The sequence below is a fragment of the Prionailurus viverrinus genome, chromosome A1 (genome assembly GCF_022837055.1).
Source record: "Prionailurus viverrinus isolate Anna chromosome A1, UM_Priviv_1.0, whole genome shotgun sequence".
Classification (NCBI taxonomy): Eukaryota; Metazoa; Chordata; class Mammalia; order Carnivora; family Felidae; genus Prionailurus; species Prionailurus viverrinus.
Genome location: NC_062561.1, coordinates 140,334,386 through 140,355,993, shown reverse-complemented (window position 1 = coordinate 140,355,993; position 21,608 = coordinate 140,334,386). Strand labels below are relative to the sequence as shown.

The window sequence follows — 21,608 nt, the reverse complement described above, 5'->3', positions numbered from 1 at the left end:
GAAAAATATAATAAATTTTCATAAAATTATATTAACGTTACTGGATTATTGTTTTTTTATTTTTATTTATTTTTAATTTTATTTTTTTTATGTTAATTCCAGTATAGTTAACATACAGTGTTATATTAGTTTCAGGTATATGATGTAGTGATTCAGCAATTCTGTATCTTACTCAGTGCTCATCGTGATAAATGTACTTTCACTGTTATTTTTAAGTTAATGATTATTTTTTAAAATTTCTCTATTTTAAATTTTACATAAATATAAATATATTTACAAATAATATAAAATTATAAAAATTATATTAAATATAATATATTGCATGTAAATAAAAGCCATTTGAGTTTCTCAGTAATTTTTAAGAGTGTAAAGGAGACCAAAGAACAAAAAGTTTGAGAACCAGCCTATTAAAATAACTCTATTATTGAATGTATTAGCACTGTAAGTTCATCTACAGAAATGGAGGAAGAAAGAAGACTAGGTAAGGCTAACACAGCATCCATGCCCTAGAGACCCATTGTTAACATTTTGGTACATTTTATTTCAGGCTTTTTTATAGTTTTACTTCTGTTTATATTTTTTTGCAAAATTAGAGTCATTCTATAATTTTTTGTTTCCTTTTTAAAAATTTTTAGTAATTATCAAATTATTTTCTTATGTGATTAATATTATTTAAAAACATGAATTTTGGTGACCTCACAGTATTTCACTGTATAACTTGACTGTATACTAATAATCATTTAATTATTCCTCTGTTAGACGTGTACATTATTTGCTCTGTTACTTAATATAAATAACTATTTTTTAATAATTTAGTTGAAAGTTTGCTCTATTTTCAGACTTATGTCTTAAATTCTCCTTTGTAATTAAGGAAAAACATTCAGTCGTTGACTCAGACTATGATTTTATTTTGTTTTAAGTCAGCTTGTTCTTCTCAAAGAATCACATTTTAGGGGAAAAAAATCAACATTCATTCCTATTTGCCTCATAGAAGTTATTCTGTATGAGCAGCTTCAGTTCCATTTTCAAGGTAGCGTATATTGATCACTTCTGTTTTTAGACAGGAGAAAGTGTTCAATTAATTATTCTTGCTTAGGCTTCAAGTAACCATGCCTGATGTGTAAAACTTCTCTCAAAACAGCTGGAACAAGAGGGTTTTGTTCTTTTTTTAAGAGAAATATCTTGATTGCCTTTGTGTAGTAAATTAGATTAAGGAAAAAATAATTAACTGAGTGCTTTTCTTCAGTCAACTTTTAATTATCCCAGGGCAGATGATAAAATTGCAGGGTAGCATGACTCCTATTTTGCTTTCAATCTCTTTCCATCAATATTTCATATGTGTTCTTTGCCTACTGTGAAATACAAGATATTATAAATATCTGAGAATTTTCTCATTAGTGACTTTCACTTACATTTAAAACTATAATGACAAGCTTTCAATGTATTGTAGGATTTCGATAACCGAGATACATAAACCAGGACCAATTTTTCTCCCCCACTATCCTTGGTACTGTCATCCCAAAGTGATTTCTACATCTAAATGTAAGGTTATCATGTTTACACTCCTGAACTTCACCATTAAGTTTTCAGCTTGTTCATTTTTGTAAATACTTGAAGTATAAATGTTAGCAAATTGGTAGTAATTGTAAAAGTAATTAAAATGATGGACCAAAAAAAATCATGCAATTTTGAAATTCCTTTAAATGAAAAAAAAAAGTTTAAATTGTATTTGAATGAGAAAGTGTTTTTTTCTTAACGTTTCAAAATTTGTATCTATTTATTAATTGATTGATTTTTTAGGCATAGAAAAAGTTTTCCAGTGGTCACTGAATCATTTCCCCAGGCTGAACTTTCACTGAACCACCGAAGCATTCAAGGTATGTTTTTATGGGTAGAGTCATACAAAGTAAATTTTTCTTTGCCTAAAAATAGAAGGCTTAGTTAGATATGGATTTATTTGCGTTAATGGCTCTCAGAAGGCCAAATGAGTAGGAAGTTAAAAGTGTGGGAAATGCAAGACATTTGGCCTTCTGAAAGCCACGCATGCCATATGATGCTGTTGCTATCTGTGCATTCTTACCACCACCCTCACTGAACTTCTGAGTTGCAAGCCTTTAAAAGTGCCATGGGCACCAGGATTTTGACTTCGTGGTTTTTCTTGCTGCCATGAAGCTGCTGTGACTAGACGCTCCTTTTCCCCTCTGGCACTTCACTGCAACTCCCTCATCCTTTTATTCCTTTCAGAGTGTTCAGAACAGGAAGCTCATTTTATTATCATCCTAGACTTTAGGTTAAATTACATGTAAGGAAACTATTAAATTGTTAGCTAGTATTGCTAGCTCTGTTCTAATACAATCGTTCAAAAGTAATACTAACCAAATTGTAGAATGATCAAAATAAACAAATTAGTAATTGTTGTAATTGTTGATGAGTTAAAATTTAGCTCCTCTGAGCATTTTCTTCTCATTTGGCACTTTAGAATTCTTTTTTCCTACATTCATGTTACTACTACATTTTGTCTCAAGTGTTAGTAGGAAATGTACAAAATCTTTTAATAATTTATTAAAAGACCAAAACTCCACAAAATTTTTTTAATTTGTAAAAAATGTTTTAAGTAAATTTTGTAGCTAGAAAATGAGAATTTCCTCTAAATAACATTTATTTTTAATATAATAGTCAAACTAGTATACTATATTTTATTATACCAGCTTGTCAAATTTTAAAAATAGTAAGTATTAGCATAGAAGAATGATCATTTTTGGTGATGAGGTGATTAAAAACAATATAGAAGGAGGTGGTTTTGAGGATTTGCTTTACAATTTAGAGAAGGCAAAAGTAGATGAAGTCTTTTTCTGTGTTTTTAAACTAACTCCCCAAGGATCAGATAGTTAAAAAAAAAGAGATAATTGAAAATGTATCTATTGTATTACAGTGTTTCTTTCATTTGTGCTAAAATTTTAAACAACTAGAGATAAGATTTTAAATGATAAGATATACACAACATCATGTATTATCATCATTGCTTGGCACAAAGAATTCTAATGCAAGGATAAGAAGTTATTTATTCATAATAACTTTTTGCTCTTCATCCTGTGAGGGTGTGCAATGCCATGATGTTAGCCTTCCTAGCTGATTTTCATAGCTTTGTCATCATCAAATGGCAAAGGTAAAACAAAACAAAAAAACAGTAAGAGGCAGATTTTTGCACCATGTGATAAGCGTATTTATGCTTATTTTTTCCTGAAAAACCTGTGTTGCTTGTGAGGATGCATGGTAAGGTTACCAGACAATTACTTGGATTACGCTGTAGCTCTAGATACTGCCTAATCAAAAGAAACCAGTGAATGATTCAAGCATATGCCTGAAACTCCAAAGAGCCCTAATTTCCTACCTAAGTATGTCAGAGTACCTGGTCCTTGATGGTGAAGGTATGAAGCAAGAGGAATGGAATTTGAGAAATACCTTTTTTCCTGATCCTCCTTCAACTTCACTTGGTATGAATTGCAGAGGGAGCAGAGTGAGGAGGTAAAGGGGAAGTCATATTTAGGACAACCTCCTGATTCCTTTTGGCCCCTACATGGGGTGTTCCTTTACATGCCTAACTTGACAGCATAAATTAATTTATATTCTATTACCCATAATGGAGAAGATAATGACCCTGAGAAAGGAGATAAGATTTTGTGCTCTTTGTACTTACCTATTCTTAGAATCACTCAGCCGAAATAGAGAAGCTGGGTTTTAGCTGAACCAATTCTAAATAATTATAATTTTACCTATCTTCATGTAAAGTAGTATATTTTAAAGAAGTGGAAAAAAATTTTTTTTGTTTATTGCCAGTGTAATGATACTTTTATATCAATAAATAGGTATAATATTTATAAAATATTTTATAAATCACACGAATGTCTGAGGGAGTCATTTCAAGTTACATGATTAAGAAATGGTAAGTGAGAGGGTATGTTTTTAGTGCTTTAATAAAACTGGAGTAAAATGTATGGTTATCTTCTAGGGCCTGAGGCTGAAAATCCTGAAATTTTACCACACCCAGAAAAGGTTGGTCTATATAACAGAGATTGGCTATGCAGATCATGTGTTTAGATTTTTAAAACATTATATTGATTAAAGTTTAGCCATTTAGATTCTTTCCCTCTGTGAGAATATGACTAAACCATTTCAGTAAATAGAAATGTATCCTTGTCTAACAACCCCTTCCAGTATTTGTTCTTCCTTTATCTTTAATAGTATTCTCTTGATCTGTGTTTCTTTTTTGTATTTTAATTCCAGTGTCATTAACACAGAGTGTTATATTAGTTTCAAGTGTACAATGTAGTGACTGAAGAACTCTATAAATTACTCAGTGTTAAGCAAGATAAGTGTATTCTTAATCCTCTTCACCTATTTCACCCCTACCCCCATCTCCCTCCCCCCGATAAGCATGTTTGTATTTTATAGTTAACTGTCTGTTTTTTGGTTTGTCTCTTTTTGATTTGTTCATTTGTTTTGTTAAATTCCACATATGAGTGAAATCATATGGTATTTGTCTTTGACGAACTTACTTTGCTTAGCATTATACTCCAGATCCATCCATTTATTGCACATGGCAAGATTTCATTCCTTTTTATGGCTGAATAATATTCCATTATGTATATACCATTTCTTCTTTATCCATATATCAATGGACCTGCACTGCTTCTATAATTTGGAATTTCACAATTCGTGAGATCATGACTGGAGTTGATATGAAGAGTCAGTAAGACGCTTAACTGACTGAGCCACCCGGACACTTCTGTATACATTGTTTATATGTTTTAGATACTAATCCTTTATTGGGTATGTCATTTGCAAATATCTTTTCCCATTCAGTCTTTTAGTTTTGTTGATTGTTAATCGTTGCCTTAGCCGCATAGCTTTTTATTTGTAGTCCCAAGAGTTTATTTTTGCTTTTGTTTCTCTTGCTTTAGGAACCATATCTAGAAAAATATTGCTATGGGTGATATCAGAGACATTCCTGCCTGTGTTCTCTTCTATGATTTTTATGATTTTAGGTCTCACATTTAGGTTCTTAATCAGTTTTGATTTTATTTTTTGTGTATGGTATCACTGGTCCAGTTTCATTCTTTTGCATGTAGCTATTCAGTTTTCCCAGCACCATTTGTTGAAGACTTTTTCTCATTTCATTTTTTTGCCTCCTTTGTTGAAGATTAATTGACCATATCATCATGGGTTTATTTCTGGGCTTTCTGTTCTCTTTCATTGATCTGTGTGTCTGTTTTTGTGCCAATACCATACTGTTGTGATTATGACAGCTCTGTAGTATCACTTGAAAATTGGGATTGTGATACTTCCAGCTTTATTTTTCTTTTTCAAGATTGCTTTGGCTATTCAGGGTCTTTTTTTTTTTTTAATGTATCAATATGGCTTTTAATGAATTTTTATTGTTTGAAGTCAATACCAGTTAATTAAACATCACATAGCTCACATGTGAACTTTTGAAACAAAGTCACTTAAGGACTACCTATTTTTAAAAACATAATATAAAAAATATGTCCTTCCAAGCACTATTTCTGATAAAAAGTGTGTGTGAACTTGTTTACATTTTAGGACCTGTGGAAATTTGCTTATCACTGTGTATACTGGTTAACCTGATTATCTGCCACCAGCCTAGGATGAAAAATGAAATGTGAGAAATCCAAAAGTTAGTAACTTTGGAATGAAGATGGCTATTTGGGGTCTTTTGTGGTTCCATACAAATTTTAGGTTTATTTGTTGTAGTTCTGTGGAAAATGCTGTTGGTATTTTGATAGGGATTGCATTAAATATGTATTTTGCTTAGGGTAATAAGGGCATTTTAACAATATTTATTCTTCCTATCCATCAGCATGGAATGTCTTTCCATTTTTTTGTGTTGTTTTCAATTTATTTTATCAGTGCTTTATGGTTTTCAGAGTATAGGTCTTTTACCTCCTTGGCTAGGTTTATTCCTAGGTATTTTACTCTTTTTGGTGCAGTTGTAAATAGGATTGTTTTCTTAATTTCTCTTTCTGCTTCTTTATTATTAGTTAATGGAAATGCAATGGATTTCTGTATATTAATATTTTATCCTGCAACCTTCTGAATTATTAGGTCTGGTAGTTTTTTGGTGAAGTCTTTAGGATTTTCTAAATATAGTATCATGTCATCTACAAATAGTCAAAGTGTTACTTCTTCCTCACAGTTGGGATATCTTATTCTTTTTTGTTATCTGATTGCTGTGGCTAGGACTTCCACTAATAAAAGTGGTGAGAGTGGGGATCCTTGTCTCATTCCTAACCTAGGTGAGTATGACATCAGCTATGGGTTTTCCTATATGGACTTTATTATGTTGAGGTATGTTCCCTCTAAACCGACTTTGTTGAAGATTTTTATCATGAATAGGTGTTGTACTCTGTCAGATGTTTTTTCTGCATTGATTGAAATGATCATATGGTTTTTATCCTTTCTCTTGTTAATGTGATATATCATGTTGATTGTTTTGTAAATACTGAACCACCCCTTGCATCCTGGGAATAAATCCCACTTGACTGGGGTGAATGATTTTTTAATGTATTGTTAGGTTCAGTTTGCTAACATTTTATTGAGGATTTTTGCATTTGTGTTCATCAGAGATACTGGCCTGTCATTTTTTTTTGTGATGTCTTTATCTGGTTTGGGTATCAGGTTAATACTGGCCTCTTAGAATTAATTTGATAGCTTTCCTTCCTCTTCATTTTTTGGAATAGTTTGAGAACAATAGATATTAACTATTTTTTTTTTATGTTTATTTATTTTTGAGAGAGAGAAAGAGAGAGAGTGACAGAGTATAAGTGGGGGAGGGGCAGAAAGAGGGAGGCACAGAATCTAAAGTAGGCTCCAAGCTGCAAGCTATAGTCTGCCCCTCACCCACTACTGGGGCTGCATTTAGACTGGTGTGTGTTGTGGTTTTTCTTTCTCCCCAGGGCAGGAGTCCCTTTTGAAGGGGTGCTGGCCCCTGTCAGGGCAGCTTGTACACTCGGGAGTCTTCAGCATTTATTTATTTTTGGGACAGAGAGAGACAGAGCATGAACGGGGGAGGGGCAGAGAGAGAGGGAGACACAGAATCGGAAACAGGCTCCAGGCTCTGAGCCATCAGCCCAGAGCCCGACGCGGGGCTCGAACTCACGGACCGCGAGATCGTGACCTGGCTGAAGTCGGACGCTTAACCGACTGCGCCACCCAGGCGCCCCTACACTCGGGAGTCTTAATTGCATCTCTTTGGATGGGCTGTGACTGAGAGCTTTTTGGAGGGGGTGGATCCAAAAAGTGCTTAGGGGTGGGACCACAGTGTTACCAAGATTTGCTCCCAGTCCTGTGCAGGTGGGGACCAAGCCTGGTAGGGTTGGAAGGGAGGATCCATAAAATCCATGGGAGCAGGTGTATTGTTAGAAGTTAGGTAACAACTGTCTGTATCCGACTGGTCCCCCTATATGGCCAGGTATTTAGTATGGGGAAGGAAATGGCACCTGCCACCTACTTTGTTCCTGGAGAAGTCTTCCAACTATCCCTGCACCTCTGGCACACATTCTGAGATGAGTAAACAAATTTCCCACCCCTGTTCCCCAAGTATTTTCCAAACTGCTGCTTCTATGGTATATCTCTGTAGGCTATTTTTTTGTGCTGTCTCTTTAAGTGTGGGGACTTAGTTTCCTTTTACCCTCCTGGCTCTCCAAGAGGTGAGCCTATTGATTTTTAAAGTTCTAGGTTTTAAGTCCCACTGGTTGTGAAAACCCATGAAATTCAGCCCCTCTGGTTTTCAAAGCCAAATGTTACAGGGATTTATTTTACCTGGGTCCCTTCCCGTCAGTGTGATGGTATGTTTCTCTCTTCTCTCCATCCCCTGGAGTTCTTCCCTCAGGGAAGATTCCGCAGGTCTGTTTAGCTCCCCACTGCATCTCTGTCCTTCCTATACTCTTCAGTGTGGCCTCTTCTCTATAATTACCTATGGAGTTTGTCCTGCCAGTCTTTGGGTCGTTTTCTGAGTTATTTACTCTGATGTGTTATCTAGTTGTATCTGTGGAATGAAGTGAGCTTAGGGTCTTTCTATTCTGCCATCTTCCTTATACTGTATATTGATCTGTGTTTCTTATCCAGTATTATTAGTCTCTTACCGTTTATCTAGAGGAGAAGTATGTAACTTATTATCAAACTAATTGCTGAGATGGTGTAGCAGAAATGCCTTCTGTTTGTGTGTTACCCCAGTTCCTTCAATATTTCCTGCTAGATACTGTTTTCCCATCTTCCAGTTGCTAATCACTAACCATGTGTTGAGTGCTTGTTTTGGCTTTGTTTTCTGCTGAGTGCCGTGGGGAATCAGAGAACTGTAAGACTGACTCTGCCCACAACAGACTCAAGTAGTCAAGGACCTCCCCAGGTCCACCCTGCCATACTTGTACCTTATTTTATCTCACCTATATGTTACACATTACCATCTCCATGCTTTTGTTTAAGTCAGGAGCCAGAAAGCAAGAGAAAGAACATAACATTTGGAACCAGATAGTGTGTGTTTCAAGGACAAGTGTGTCCATTTACGTGTGTAACATACCAGTAGCAATATCTGTTTCACAAGATTACTGTGAGGACTGAGAGCAATGATAGTTCGTGGTGTCTGGCACCTAGGTGGTACTTAATATGTGTTTTTCCCTTCTTTAAATCCTTCACAAATTAATTTCTGGCTCAAGTCCTTTCTCCTGTGTGGATCTGTCTCAGATGACTCTGGTAATCTTGACCAAAGTAATGGCTCCCTCTTAAGCATTCGTTATTCACTGACTATGTCAGCATTTTTCAGTCGCTTGTATCCTATGACATTAGTAGATGAGATCTTGAGAAAAAGGATATTTGTGAACAAAAAAATTTGGAGAACCTATATCCTAAAGTCTCCTCAGAGATTTTAATGCACATGCTCTGAAAAGTCTTATGGTAAAGAAACCTGCTTAACTTTGTTTAACCAACCATTCTTCAAGCAGTCATGAGAACCCTCTTCTACCTTCTGGTTTTTTCCCCCCAGAAAACTTCTTGTAACACTAGGCTCTTTTGTTTATGCCATTCATTTGAATTCATACAATGTTTTGACATTGTTTATACTTTATTTAATGTCTTTGTGTTTATGCCTCAGTCTTCATTTAGAAATTAAGTTCCTTTAGGGCAGAGTCCAACATATGTACTTTATTATATCTATGACTTTGAATTTATTTTTTAATTATTATTATTATTTTTTAATATTTATTTATTTTGGGAGAGCGCAAGCAGGGAAGGGGCAGTGAGAGGGGGACAGAGGATCTGAAGTGGCCTCTGCGCTTACAGGCTGACAGCAGCAAGCCCAATGCTGGGCTCGAACTCACGAAGCTCAAGATCATGACCTGAGCCAAAGTCAGATGCACAACTGACTGAGCCACCCAGGTGCCCCAATGACCTTGAATTTAGTAGATATAAGGCCTTCAAATAGGAATGAGACCTTGTACTGTGACTTAAAGAATGGATAGGATCTGGGTTCTTGAATTTTTTCTAAATTCCTTTTACTTTTGTGAGCAAATTATAGTTTACTAATAAATAAATGTCTTCTTAAACTCTGTATGCTGTTTACAGAGAAGTTAAATGGTGGCAGTTGGAAAGGATGGGAAGACTAAAATGGTTTTCACTTCTATTATTCAAATGAAATCAGAACATTGGAGGGCTTACAAATCACAATGCATTCTATTAGAGTGCTGTGTCATTGGAAGGTGGATTTGATTTTTAGAAATAGCCAAAAGTCATTGAAACTCATTCTGTTATTTAGGGTCAAGCAAATTAACAGTTTTTAATGGTTAGAAAAAAGTGCAGTGTCTTTAAAGTATTGAGACATTTTTTTGAGTGGCTTATCAATATTTTTTGAAACCAATTTCAAAAGAGGAAGTCTAATGATATTTTGAACATTGGAAAAACTATAAGAATAGGTATAACCTATTAAGATGATGTCTTTGAAAAATAATAGTCACTTAAAAATACAAGCTTTGTTTTATGTGTTTAAATCAACCACAGTTGATTTATACCTGGGGCTTTTAATATTTACATAGAACCATGTCTTTATTTCTTCTCTGTTTTCCTCTGACCTTTTGTCATTTGGCCTTTTTATTTCACATTTACATATTCATACTGAGGTGGGGAATAAAAAGTAGGTGAAACTACACCAAATTTATTACTGGTTATTGATCTTTAAAAAATTTAGTAGTGATTAAGAGGCTCATGATCTGTTAAGCATCTGACTTCAGCTCAGGTCATTATCTTGAGTTTCGGCCCCACGTTGGGCTCTCTGCCATCAGTACAAAGATTGCTTCAGATCCTCTGTTCCCGTCTTTCTCTGCCCCTTCCCTGCTCTTTCTCTCTTAAATAAACATTATAAGTAAATAAAAATTCAGTGTTATTTTAGACAAAGGAGAATTTTATGGTTATTAACTCCAGTGAATTTTTGAAATCAGTTTCTAATTTAACTATACATGCCATCTCTGCCTCTTCTCTTAGCACAGATAATGTAAACTTAGCTAAACAAATAATTGGCATCTATAATTATGACCCAGCCATTTTTACTCTTGGTCCACTGTAGATGTATTCAGAGTCATTAGTGATTTGGCATAGGAAATTAGTAAAGAGTGTTTTTATTTATGGAAGCAGAAGGAAGTTGTTGAAACTTTTTAGTGGTAATTTCTCAAGATGATAAACTAGAAAACTATAAAGTTTTAATTTTAATTTTTTATATATGCTATAATGATGGAATTCCTATTTGGAACACACAGGAACTAAGCACAGACAGAGACTCTCCTGAAATTAGCTTTCTCTCACGTACTGCTCTTAGAGTATCCAATGTGGTGGTTGTAAAGGAGAAATCGTTAATAGAGCCAGAGAAGATCTTAGCAGTACCAAATATGTTTTCTGAGTCTAGAAATGAAGCCATGTCGACCATGAATTCTGAAGAAACCAAGGATGAAGAAAGCTCTCTTAAAACATTTGTGTCTACCTTAGAAAGGTTACTCACATCACCAGAAATCACTCAGGAGGAAAGACTATTTGAAATAATGAGTGATTTCGATCCTAAAGAGTTGACCAACCCATTGAGCAAGTCTCCAAGTTCCATATCAGTGTCTTTGACATGTCACAGAGATTTACTAAAAAACACAAAGGATAATGCATTGCCAACTGAATTGTTAGCAGCCTTAAACACATTATCAGAAGCCACTGTGGGACCCATCTGTCACAAAACAGAGGGAGGCAGCAGTCTCACTGCTGGAAATGAATGTTTAGGAGTGGAGCCCAAGATGTCTCAGACTGGTGAAGATTGTATACAAATAACAGAGGTGAACTTGGAGTCTCTTTGTTCTCCTCGGCTTTTTGACCAAGATTCTAAGTTAGCTGAGCTGCAGGACAAGCATCTTTCACTGCAGCATGTAAGTGCAAGTATGAGTCTGTCATTTTGCCTTTTATAATGACCTTTGGCAAGTCTTCATTGCCCATATACTTTATTTTAAATTCATATTTTCTACCCAAATATCAATGCTCAGAAGATGCTTTTGAATTTAAAGTATAAACTGATCTTTCTAGAGATGCCTGGGATAGACTTTTCAAGGCGTCCAAATGTCAAAATATATAAGTTTCTCACCAAAAGACCTGAGAAGCCGTATCATTATATTGCTTGTATTTATGAAGGAAATAATTATTTACCAGAATTTTTCCCATTAGCTCAGAAAATCACTATGTCTCCCTGGGTGTGGAGTAGAGATGAGATATTGCACATTAATTTCTGGTTAAGGATAGAATATATGTGGTTGAGCTTCCAAGAGAGGGAAAAGTTATGTGTGGCTTCAGCAGAACTTTGAAGTCTGTGTCTGAGGATCCTGTCAAGTGGTACAATTCCTTGGGTTTAGAATCCCTGCAGTATTATGCCTGGAGGCCCTGCAGTGGGCTACTGCTTGCCAAGTCTCTTTTTTATGTTGACAGGTTTTTTACTTTTTAAAGAAAATGTTTTTCCTGACTGCATTAGTAATGCATCCTGATTATAAAGAAAAATCAAATATTACAGCAATACATAATAATAAGAATAATAATAAGAAAAAGTCCTCCACAATTCCACATTTCAGAAATAATCACTATTAACAGTTTGGTATATCTGTCTCCAATTGTTTCTGTGCATATTTTTTTTTCTTTCTTTTTTTTTAATGTTTATTTATTTTTTGAGAGAGAGAGAGAGAGAGAGACAGAGTGTGAGCGGGGGAGGGGCAGAGAGAGAGAGGGAGACCCAGAATCCAAAGCAGGCTCCAGGCTCTGAGCTGTCAGCACAGAGCCCGATGCGAGGCTTGAACTCACAAGCTGTGAGATCATGACCTGAGTCGAAGTCAGCCACTCAACTGACTGAGCCACCCAGGTGCCCCTGTTTCTGTGCATATTTTATATAAGTTTACTTTATATAAATGAGACTCTATTATACATAATACTTTGCAACTTTTAAAAATATTTTTAATTGAAGTATAGTTGACATTTTGGAACTTGTTTTTTAAATTTAATAATAATACATCTTGGGGCGCCTGGGTGGCGCAGTCGGTTGAGCGTCCGACTTCAGCCAGGTCACGATCTCGCGGTCCGGGAGTTCGAGCCCCGCGTCAGGCTCTGGGCTGATGGCTCGGAGCCTGGAGCCTGTTTCTGTTTCTGTGTCTCCCTCTCTCTCTGCCCCTCCCCTGTTCATGCTCTGTCTCTCTCTGTCCCAAAAAAAAACAAAAAACAAAAAACGTTGAAAAAAAAAAAATAATACATCTTGGTTATCTGTGTCGACAAGTGTAGCATACTACTTAAATCTTTTCACGTGCTGAATACTATTCCACTATATGGATATTTTGTGTGTGTGTATACATATATTGTATAAAATATAATTTATTTAACTAATTCACTAATGATCATTTGGATTGTTTTCTTTCTTTTCTTCTTTTGCTTTTGGCTACTGCCAGGATACTCTAATGAATATACCTGGGACACTTTATATAACATGATACTAGGCTCATGTTGAAGAATACATACCTGGCATAATGCTGTGTGAAATTCTCATAAAAAGCGTTCTAATACAGAAATAATAAAACTAAAAAAATCTAGAAAAATAAAAACCAATCATGGGGATAGGGCATGAAGGTTAAATTAAATATTGTGGTATTCTAATCTGAAAAGAGGTAATATGAGTAAAATGTAGGAAATTACAGTTGATCGGTATTAATAGAGTGAGCACGAATTAGCACGTGTTCAAAAAAAAAGAAATTCTTTAAAAAAGAGATTGATTTAGAACAAATTAAATACCTTTTTACTCAGCTGTAATAAAAATATGGAACTTATACCCCAAAAAACTTTGTAAGCTGGATATATAAATAAGCTGAAGAAAGGTTTACATGATATTTATAAAAATACTTATATCTTCATGAAGGTTAAATCTATAATGTATTATTAAGGGTAAGTTAGAGTCATTCAGGATATACTGGTAGTCTTTTAAAATTAATGTAACAGAAGTTATCTACTGTCTTGTCCGCAAAATATCCTTCCTACTGTCAAACAACAAACACTGGGCTGAATAGAACATTGATCTGGTCTAGTGCGACGTTTCTATTGTTTTTATATGTCTCATCATTTTTTGCTACCCATTTCCTGTGACATTAAAGCACCTAGAGTAACCTTAGGTTTGCCCTTGAAATTTAGGGATGAATAGTGGTAAAAATAGTTTTTATTTTTCCTCTTCTTCTCTTAGGTTTTTAAATCTGCATTATCCTTTATTATTGTAATATTAAATTTTTCACTATGTGAATTTTTGTACTTTCATCTTATAAGAGGCATTTTTATGTAATCAAAGGACAAGATAATACTTAATTTCTTCTCATTTAAAATTTTTTTCATGATGGGGCGCCTGGGTGGCGCAGTCGGTTAAGCGTCCGACTTCAGCCAGGTCACGATCTCGCGCTCTGTGAGTTCGAGCCCCGCGTCAGGCTCTGGGCTGATGGCTCAGAGCCTGGAGCCTGTTTCTGATTCTGTGTCTCCCTCTCTCTCTGCCCCTCCCCCGTTCATGCTCTGTCTCACTCTATCCCAAAAATAAATAAACGTTGAAAAAAATAAATAAATAAAATAAAATTTTTTTCATGTTTATTTATTTTGAGAGAGATAGGAAGAGAGAGAGAGACACAGTGCACACGAACAGTGAAGGGGCAGAGAGATTGAGAGGAGAGACTCTCAAACAGGTTGCGTGCTGTCAGCGCAGAGCCTGACACAGGGCTTGAACTTACGAACTGTGAGATCATGACCTGAGCTAAAATTAAGAATCAGAGGTTTAACCAGCTGAGTCACCCAGGTGCCCCTCTTCTCATTCTAGATTTTTTGCATTGCTAGAATTATTTCTTTATGTGTTTACATCTTATTACAGACTCTAGAAGATCCAAATCCATTTGGATTGCAAACTTCAGTTCATCACAATGTCACCACTTGTGATTCACTATTAAATAATAAGGAAAATTCACAATCATTGGAAAATGGGTCTGACCAGGACACTCTGTGCGTGTTGAGGAGATCATCCAGACTGAAAGCAGGAAGAGATGCAAAGCACACAGATGAGATGTATAAGATGCCAGAAAAGATTTTACAAAAGATACTTGTCTGTGAGGATCAAACAAATAAGAAGAAGTCCTCAACTAAGAATTTCAGGTATGCTAGCAAATTATTCTTTCTCTCTAGATATGCTATAGACTTTATAGATAAATCTCTGATTGGAACATTAGCGTTACTGTACAGTTATCCCTAAGTGAAGAACTTTATTTTTTACTGTTGTTGCCTTATTTACTATACAGTTATTTTTTTATCCCAGAAAACTCTTCTACTTTTTTTTTTTTAAAGGTAATGGGAGATTTGGTGTATTTCAGCCTAATGCTAATTTTCATTCTTTTTTAAAATAAGTTTAGTTAAAATGCATCACTACACAGTTATAAATTTTCTTGTCATGAGAACTTCTAAGAGTTACTCTTTCAACAACTTTCAACTACACAGTACAGAATTGTTAACTACATTTACCATGCTGTACATTTAATTCTCAGGACTTATTTATCTTTAAATGGAAGTTTGTAGTTTTTGATCACCTTCACCCATTTCACCTACTACCCCGCCCCCTGGCCTCTGACAACCATCAGTCTGTTCTCTGTATCTATGAGTTTGGTTTTTTTTTTTTTTTAGATTCCACTTATAAGTGAGATCATACAGCGTTTGTCTTTCTCTGACTTATTTCGCTTAGCATAATACCCTTTAGGTCCTTTCACATTGTCACAAATGGCAGGATTTCCTTTTCTATGGCTGAATAATATTCCATTGTGTGTGTATGTATTTGTATGTATATGTGTGTATGTATGTGTATGTATGTATATATATATGTATACACACACACTAATTTTCTTTTTTAAATTTTTTATTAATGTTCATTTATTTTTGAGGGAGAGCGAGACAGAGTGCAAATCGCAGAGAGACAGAAAGAGAGGGAGACAAGACTCTGAAGCAGGCTCCAGGCTCTGAGCTGTCAGCACAGAGCCTGATGTGGGGCTCAAATTCATGAACTGTGAGATCATGACCTCAGCCAAAGTTGAACTCTCAACTGACTGAGTCACTCAGGCACCACTGTATACCAAATTTCTTTATCCTTTCATCTATCGGTGGATACTTAAGTTGTTTCCATGCCTTGGCTCTTGTAAATATTGCTGTCATGGCCTTGGAGGTGCAGATATCTTTTCAGAATAGTAATTTTATTTTCTTTGGATAAATATCCAGAAGTGGTGATGGTAGCCATTGTAAATAACAGTTGTGAGGTAATATCTCGTTGTGGTTTTCATTTGCATTTTCATGCTATTAGTGATGTGGGTTACCTTTTTATGTACCGGTTAGCCATTTGGATGTCTTTTTTTAAAGTTTATTTATTTTGAGAGAGAGAGAGAGAGCAAGTGCATGGGAAGAGCAGAAAGAGAGGGAGAGAGAGAGAATCCCAAGCAAGCTGTGAGCTGTCAGCGCAGAGCCCAACATGGGGCTTGAACTTGCATACTGCAAGATCATGACCTGAGCAGAAATCTTTCAGACACTTAATCAAGTGTCACACAGGCCTGAGCCACACAGGTACCCCTGGATGTTGTCTTTAATAAAATGTCTTTTTAGTTCCTTTTCCATTTTTTAACTGGATTGTTTATTTGCTATTGCATTATATGTGTTCTTTATGTATTTTGAATATTAACCCCTTGTGAGATAAATGATTTGCAAATATTTTCTCTCATTCAGTAGCTTGCCTTTTTATTTTGTTGATGGTTTCCTGTGCTGTGCAGAAGCTTTTAGTTTGATGTAGCCCTCGTTTATTTTCCTTTTTTTTGCCTTGGTTTTTGGTGCCAAATGCGAAAAATCATTGCCCAAACCAATGTCATGGTGCTTAACCCATGTGTTTTTTTCTAGGAGTTTTATGATTTCAGGTCTTACAATCCAGTAAGACCATTTTGAGTTGATTTTTTATCCATTTTGAGTTGATTTTTTGTATGGTGTAAGATTGTGGTCCGTTCTCACTGTTTTGCATGTGGCTATCCAGTTTCAAAACATCATTTATTAAAAAGATTATCCGGGGCGCCTGGGTGGCGCAGTCAGTTAAGCGTCCGACTTCAGCCAGGTCACGATCTCGCGGTCCGTGAGTTCGAGCCCCGCGTCGGGCTCTGGGCTGATGGCTCAGAGCCTGGAGCCTGTTTCCGATTCTGTGTCTCCCCCTCTCTCTCTGTCCCTCCCCCGTTCATGCTCTGTCTCTCTCTGTCCCAAAAATAAATAAAAAACGTTGAAAAAAAAAAAGATTATCCTTTACCCATTGTTTATTTGTGGCTTCTTTGTTGTAAATTAATTGACCATATATATGTAGGTTTATTTCCAGGCTCTACTCTGTCCCATTGACCTGTGTGTCTATTTTTATGCCAGTAGTTTGCAGTTTTTGGTCACTGCAATCCCATATGGCAAGTTCTTTTTTCTTGCAAAGAACCTGTCTCTTTTTCCCTAGAAGGTGAATAGATAGTAGCATGCCAATTTGGGGAGTGAGGGGCAAGAGACTCAGAATACTTATAGATGACTTCTCATAAAGGAGAGAAGCCCATAAGAAATTCAGGTACAAAGAAAAGGCTAGAAATCACACTGACTGACATGCCTGTCACAGAATTATCTGCAATTTATTCAGAAGTCAGCTCCATATTTTAGTCTTTTTTTTAAATGTTTATTTCTGAGAGAGAGAGAGAGACAGAGTGTGAGCAGAGGAGGGGGAGAGAGAGGGGGAGACACACAGTCTGAAGCAGGCTCCAGGTTCTGAGTTGTCAGCACAGAGCCCGATGCGTGGCTCAAACCCATGAACCTTGAGATCATGACCTGAACCAAAGTCGGACATTTAACCAACTGAGCTACCTAGATGCCCTGCAATCTTCATATTTAAAACTGCCATGCTGCTTGACAGTAGCTCAGTAAAATACCTTTCAGTTTTCAAAATTTAGTCAACATTTGATGTGATTCTCTGTGAATGGTTGTAGAGGACATGATAGTAATTTTAAAAACATATTTATTTTTCAAGAATGCAGGATCCTGCTTTAATGATTAAAGGTAAAAGGAAGAATATGCATTCAGCCAGACTCAAGAGTGGAAAACAGATCAGGAAAAACAGAAAACTTGCTGGAAAAAATGGTGAGGCACATTTGATTTCTTTATAATTTTTTTTAAGTAAGTAACTTAGAAAAAAATAGAATTTTGGTACTGAAAAGGATTTAGAGATGATCTAGATTATCTGTCTCAACTTTCTCATTTTACTGATGAAGAAGTTGAGAAAGGTTAAGTATTTTTCCTGGTAGTGCACAGCTCATTAGTAGCATAACTAGGACTTGATCATGAACTTCTGGCTTATAGGCTGGCATTTTTTCTATACTTCTCCTTTGGAGAGAATAGTTACAGAACTCTTTTCAAATTTACATATGTGACCTATTTGTGATGTAACCAACGTAGCATAAGACTTTGAGAAATCATACCAAGAGGAATGAATAGAGGAAAGGAGAAGGCAAAATTATTGTTATTCTAAGATGTTATTTTTGTTCCTAAAAAAAACCCAAAGAATATCCTAACAAACTATCAGAAACAATAAGAATCTAGAAATACTGTTTAAAATATAATAGGGGTACAGTTGAAAAATTAAAATACGAACTACAGGTTAAATAATAATATATCATTGTTAAATTTCCTGAATTTAAAATAATTTGGTTACTTAAGAGAATATTTTTGTTTTTAGGAAATAAACACTTAAGTATTAGTAACAAAAGGGTCATGGTGTATATAAGTTATTATTTATGTAAATGTCTGTGTACATGCATATGTTTATATAAAAAAGGAGCTAGAATGACATAAAGTAGTGGCAAAATGCTAACAATGGGGGAATCTTTTGTTTTGTTTTTATAACTTTTTTGTAAGCCTGAAATTATTTCCAAATAAAACTTTTAAAAAATTCATTTAACTAAAATAAGACAAAAATAAATGCCTTTCATATATATAAGTTACTCAGAAAATATAGGAGAAGGTCCCATTTGTAATAATTACACAGGAGAGAAAATACCTGCTTATGTAACTAATAAGAAATGTACCTGACCTATAAAGAAGAGACTTTAAAAATTCTGCTAATATAAGAAAAAACTTGAATAAATAGAAAGAAGAACCTTACTCTTGACCGTAAGTATTCAGTGTCATAAGAAATTTATTTGTCCCTAAGTACTTCTCTTTATAAATGCATGAGAGCTCAATCAAAAACATTGTTTATATGTCAATTGTTTTATTTTGTATTATTTTTTATAAGGCTGGAGATTAGCTATAATAATGTTATAAAATCATACTAAATATGAAAGACTAGCCTAGAATATTCTGAAAAATAAAAGCACAGGAAGAGTGGAGAGACTGGAACCTGCTGTAATTAATATGAAAGCAATTAGAAAGCCATAGAAATTGAAGTAATTTGGCACAGGAATAGACAGATAAATCAAGGAAACAGGTGAATTTAGATGTTAGAAGCCAGGTACAGTGTGAATATTGGGGAAGGTATGTGATAAAGCTGGCATCTCAAATTGGTGGCAAAAAGAAGGACTAAGTAATAAATAATGAAAACATTAATAAAATTGGATACCTATAACATTCCTTGTGCTAAATTTAATTCCAGTTTGACCAAAGATTAAGTTAAAAATAAAAAGCTCTAGAAGAAAACATAAATGAATCTTTTTATAATCTTCAAGGAAAAGCACCTTTTCAAAGAATGACAAACTCAGAATCCAGGAGGGAAAAGAATGATAAAACTGACTACATACATTTTAAAAAATTGTATGAAAAACACCCTAAAGAAAACCAAACATCAAGCACAAAAGAAATATTAGTAACACATAACAAGGAGTTAATTGCATTAACATGCAGAGAACTGTTAGAAAACAGTAAGGATAAAGAAAAGTTGGTAGGCAACACGAACAAGCACTTCACAGAAAAAAAAATGTATATGTGTGTGTGTGTATATATATATATGTATACATGTATATATATACATGTATACATATATATATACATGTATATGTATACACACACACATACATATACATACATATATATGTGTGTATAACTATATACACTATGTATGTATCTGACACTAAGAGAAACATAATAGTGTACCTCTACCCCCAAAAGAAATCCTATATTCAGAAATCATAATCCAGAGGAGATGCAAAATATGGGCAAAGGCATTTTTAATCAGCAGCAAACCTAATTCATGCAGGGATATTTGATCCTAGGACACCCATCTTCTAATAGCTTTTGTTATTGCAAATAGTAGTAAACACATAAATAATGCAATATCAAGTGTCAACCTGATACCATTCACTCTCTGGAAACAGGAGGCTTTGATGGACTCAACTATAAAGTAAGTAACACGGCACCTTGGATTTTGCATTACAATTTTGCTCAAAAAAAACATAGTTTAGTGTGAGATAGATAGATAGATGTAGATAAATAACTGAAAAGATTAGCATCTTCCTTATGATTAAAGAAATGTAAATTAGAAGTATAGTTTTCACTTAACAGAATGTCCAATGTTTAAACATTTGAAAATTCCCAGTGGAAAGAATGTGGAAAAAGTAAGCATGCTCTTATGTTGTTGGTTTGTTCAGTGTAAGGTTGTTCAGTCTCTTCACAGGGCAGTTTATTTATATTCATTAGACTTTTAAGTCACAATTGTTTTGAATCAGCAATTCTACTTAAGGGGATTTATTCTGTAGCTATACTTGCTTACATACGTAAAGATATTTTTTTAAAGATGTTCATTACAGCTTTGTTTATCATAATGACTAGAAGTAGTCTAAACTAGGCGAATAGTTAAAAAATTGTAATATAACCTTTAAGTAATATTCAGTCATTTAAGAAGTCAGAAGATAGGGCACCTGGGTGGCTCAGTCAGTTAAGCATCCGACTCTTGATTTCATCTCAGGTCATGATCTCACAAGGTTCGTGAGATGGAGCCCTGTGTCGGCCTTTGTGCTGAGCGTGGAGCCTGCTTGGGATTCTCTCACTCCCTCTCTGCTGCTCGCCCAGTTGTTTGTGCATGCTCGCTTGCTCTCTCGCTCTCTCTCTCTCTCAAAATAAATAAACTTTAAAAAAAATGAGAAGAATATATATATGTTGTTAAGAAACAAAAATGTGTGTTATGTACAAAAAAATAGAGATAAGGATAACACAATTTCTTGTTGGAAACAGTGCAAGCAAGAAGACAGTGGAGTAGCAGTTTTAAAGCATTAAAATAATTTCTATACCTAGAGTTCTATAACTAGAACATAAAATTCTATACCCAGCAAAATATCTTTCAAAAATTAAGGTGAAATGAAGTTTCAGACACATGGAAGCTGAGAGAACTCAATACCAACAGACTCATACTGTATGAAATGCTAAAGGACATTCTCTAGGCAGAAGGGTGATACTAAATGGAAATCTGCATCTACACAAAGGAATGAGGACCATTGGAAATGGTAACTGTATGGATAAAAATACAAGATTTTTATCTTTTTTTTAACCAATTTTAAAGGATAGTTGACTGTTTAAACAAAAAAAACAATGGATTATGAGGTTTTTTAACAGATATAAAAATAAGATGTGTGGTAATAATAACAAAGGCTATGAGGGGAGAAGTGGAAACGTACTGTTGTAAAATGTATTTAAGGATATAACATTTGAAGGTAGACTTTGTTGGGTTATAGGTGTATACTATGGAGACTGAATTGGTGGTGAGCAGAGCCTAGGGTGGCTGAGGCCTGTGGTGGGTGAGGACCTTGCCACAGATGGACAGCTTGTTTCTGTACAATGACTACCTAGTGGTTTTCCTGCCTTTCTGTGAGAATCCCCCAGTGTGTATTCCTCCTCATGAGAGGGTACACCCCCTAACTGCAACATTGAGTTGACTCAGTTTCTGCCCTGAATTGTCATAATGAAGAAGCCTCCTGGAGCTTTGTTGGGAT

At 35.1% G+C, this 21,608-nt stretch overlaps 1 protein-coding gene across 5 annotated transcripts in view; it reads left to right on the top strand.

Annotated features, from left to right (window-relative positions):
* Positions 1-21,608, top strand: part of ANKRD31 (ankyrin repeat domain 31) — a 137,570-nt gene that overhangs the window by 23,348 nt on the left and 92,614 nt on the right. For 2 of the 5 annotated variants that reach the window (XM_047879451.1, XM_047879458.1), the window contains 5 exons: positions 1,801-1,877; positions 4,010-4,053; positions 10,821-11,468; positions 14,468-14,745; positions 17,660-17,769. In XM_047879451.1, coding sequence (XP_047735407.1) covers positions 1,801-1,877; positions 4,010-4,053; positions 10,821-11,468; positions 14,468-14,745; positions 17,660-17,769 — 1,157 coding nt within the window. Of the gene's footprint in view, positions 1-1,800; positions 1,878-4,009; positions 4,054-10,820; positions 11,469-14,467; positions 14,746-17,659; positions 17,770-21,608 lie in introns of those variants that run through there. The other 3 variants (XM_047823193.1, XM_047823197.1, XM_047879463.1) reach the window with 2 other exon arrangements.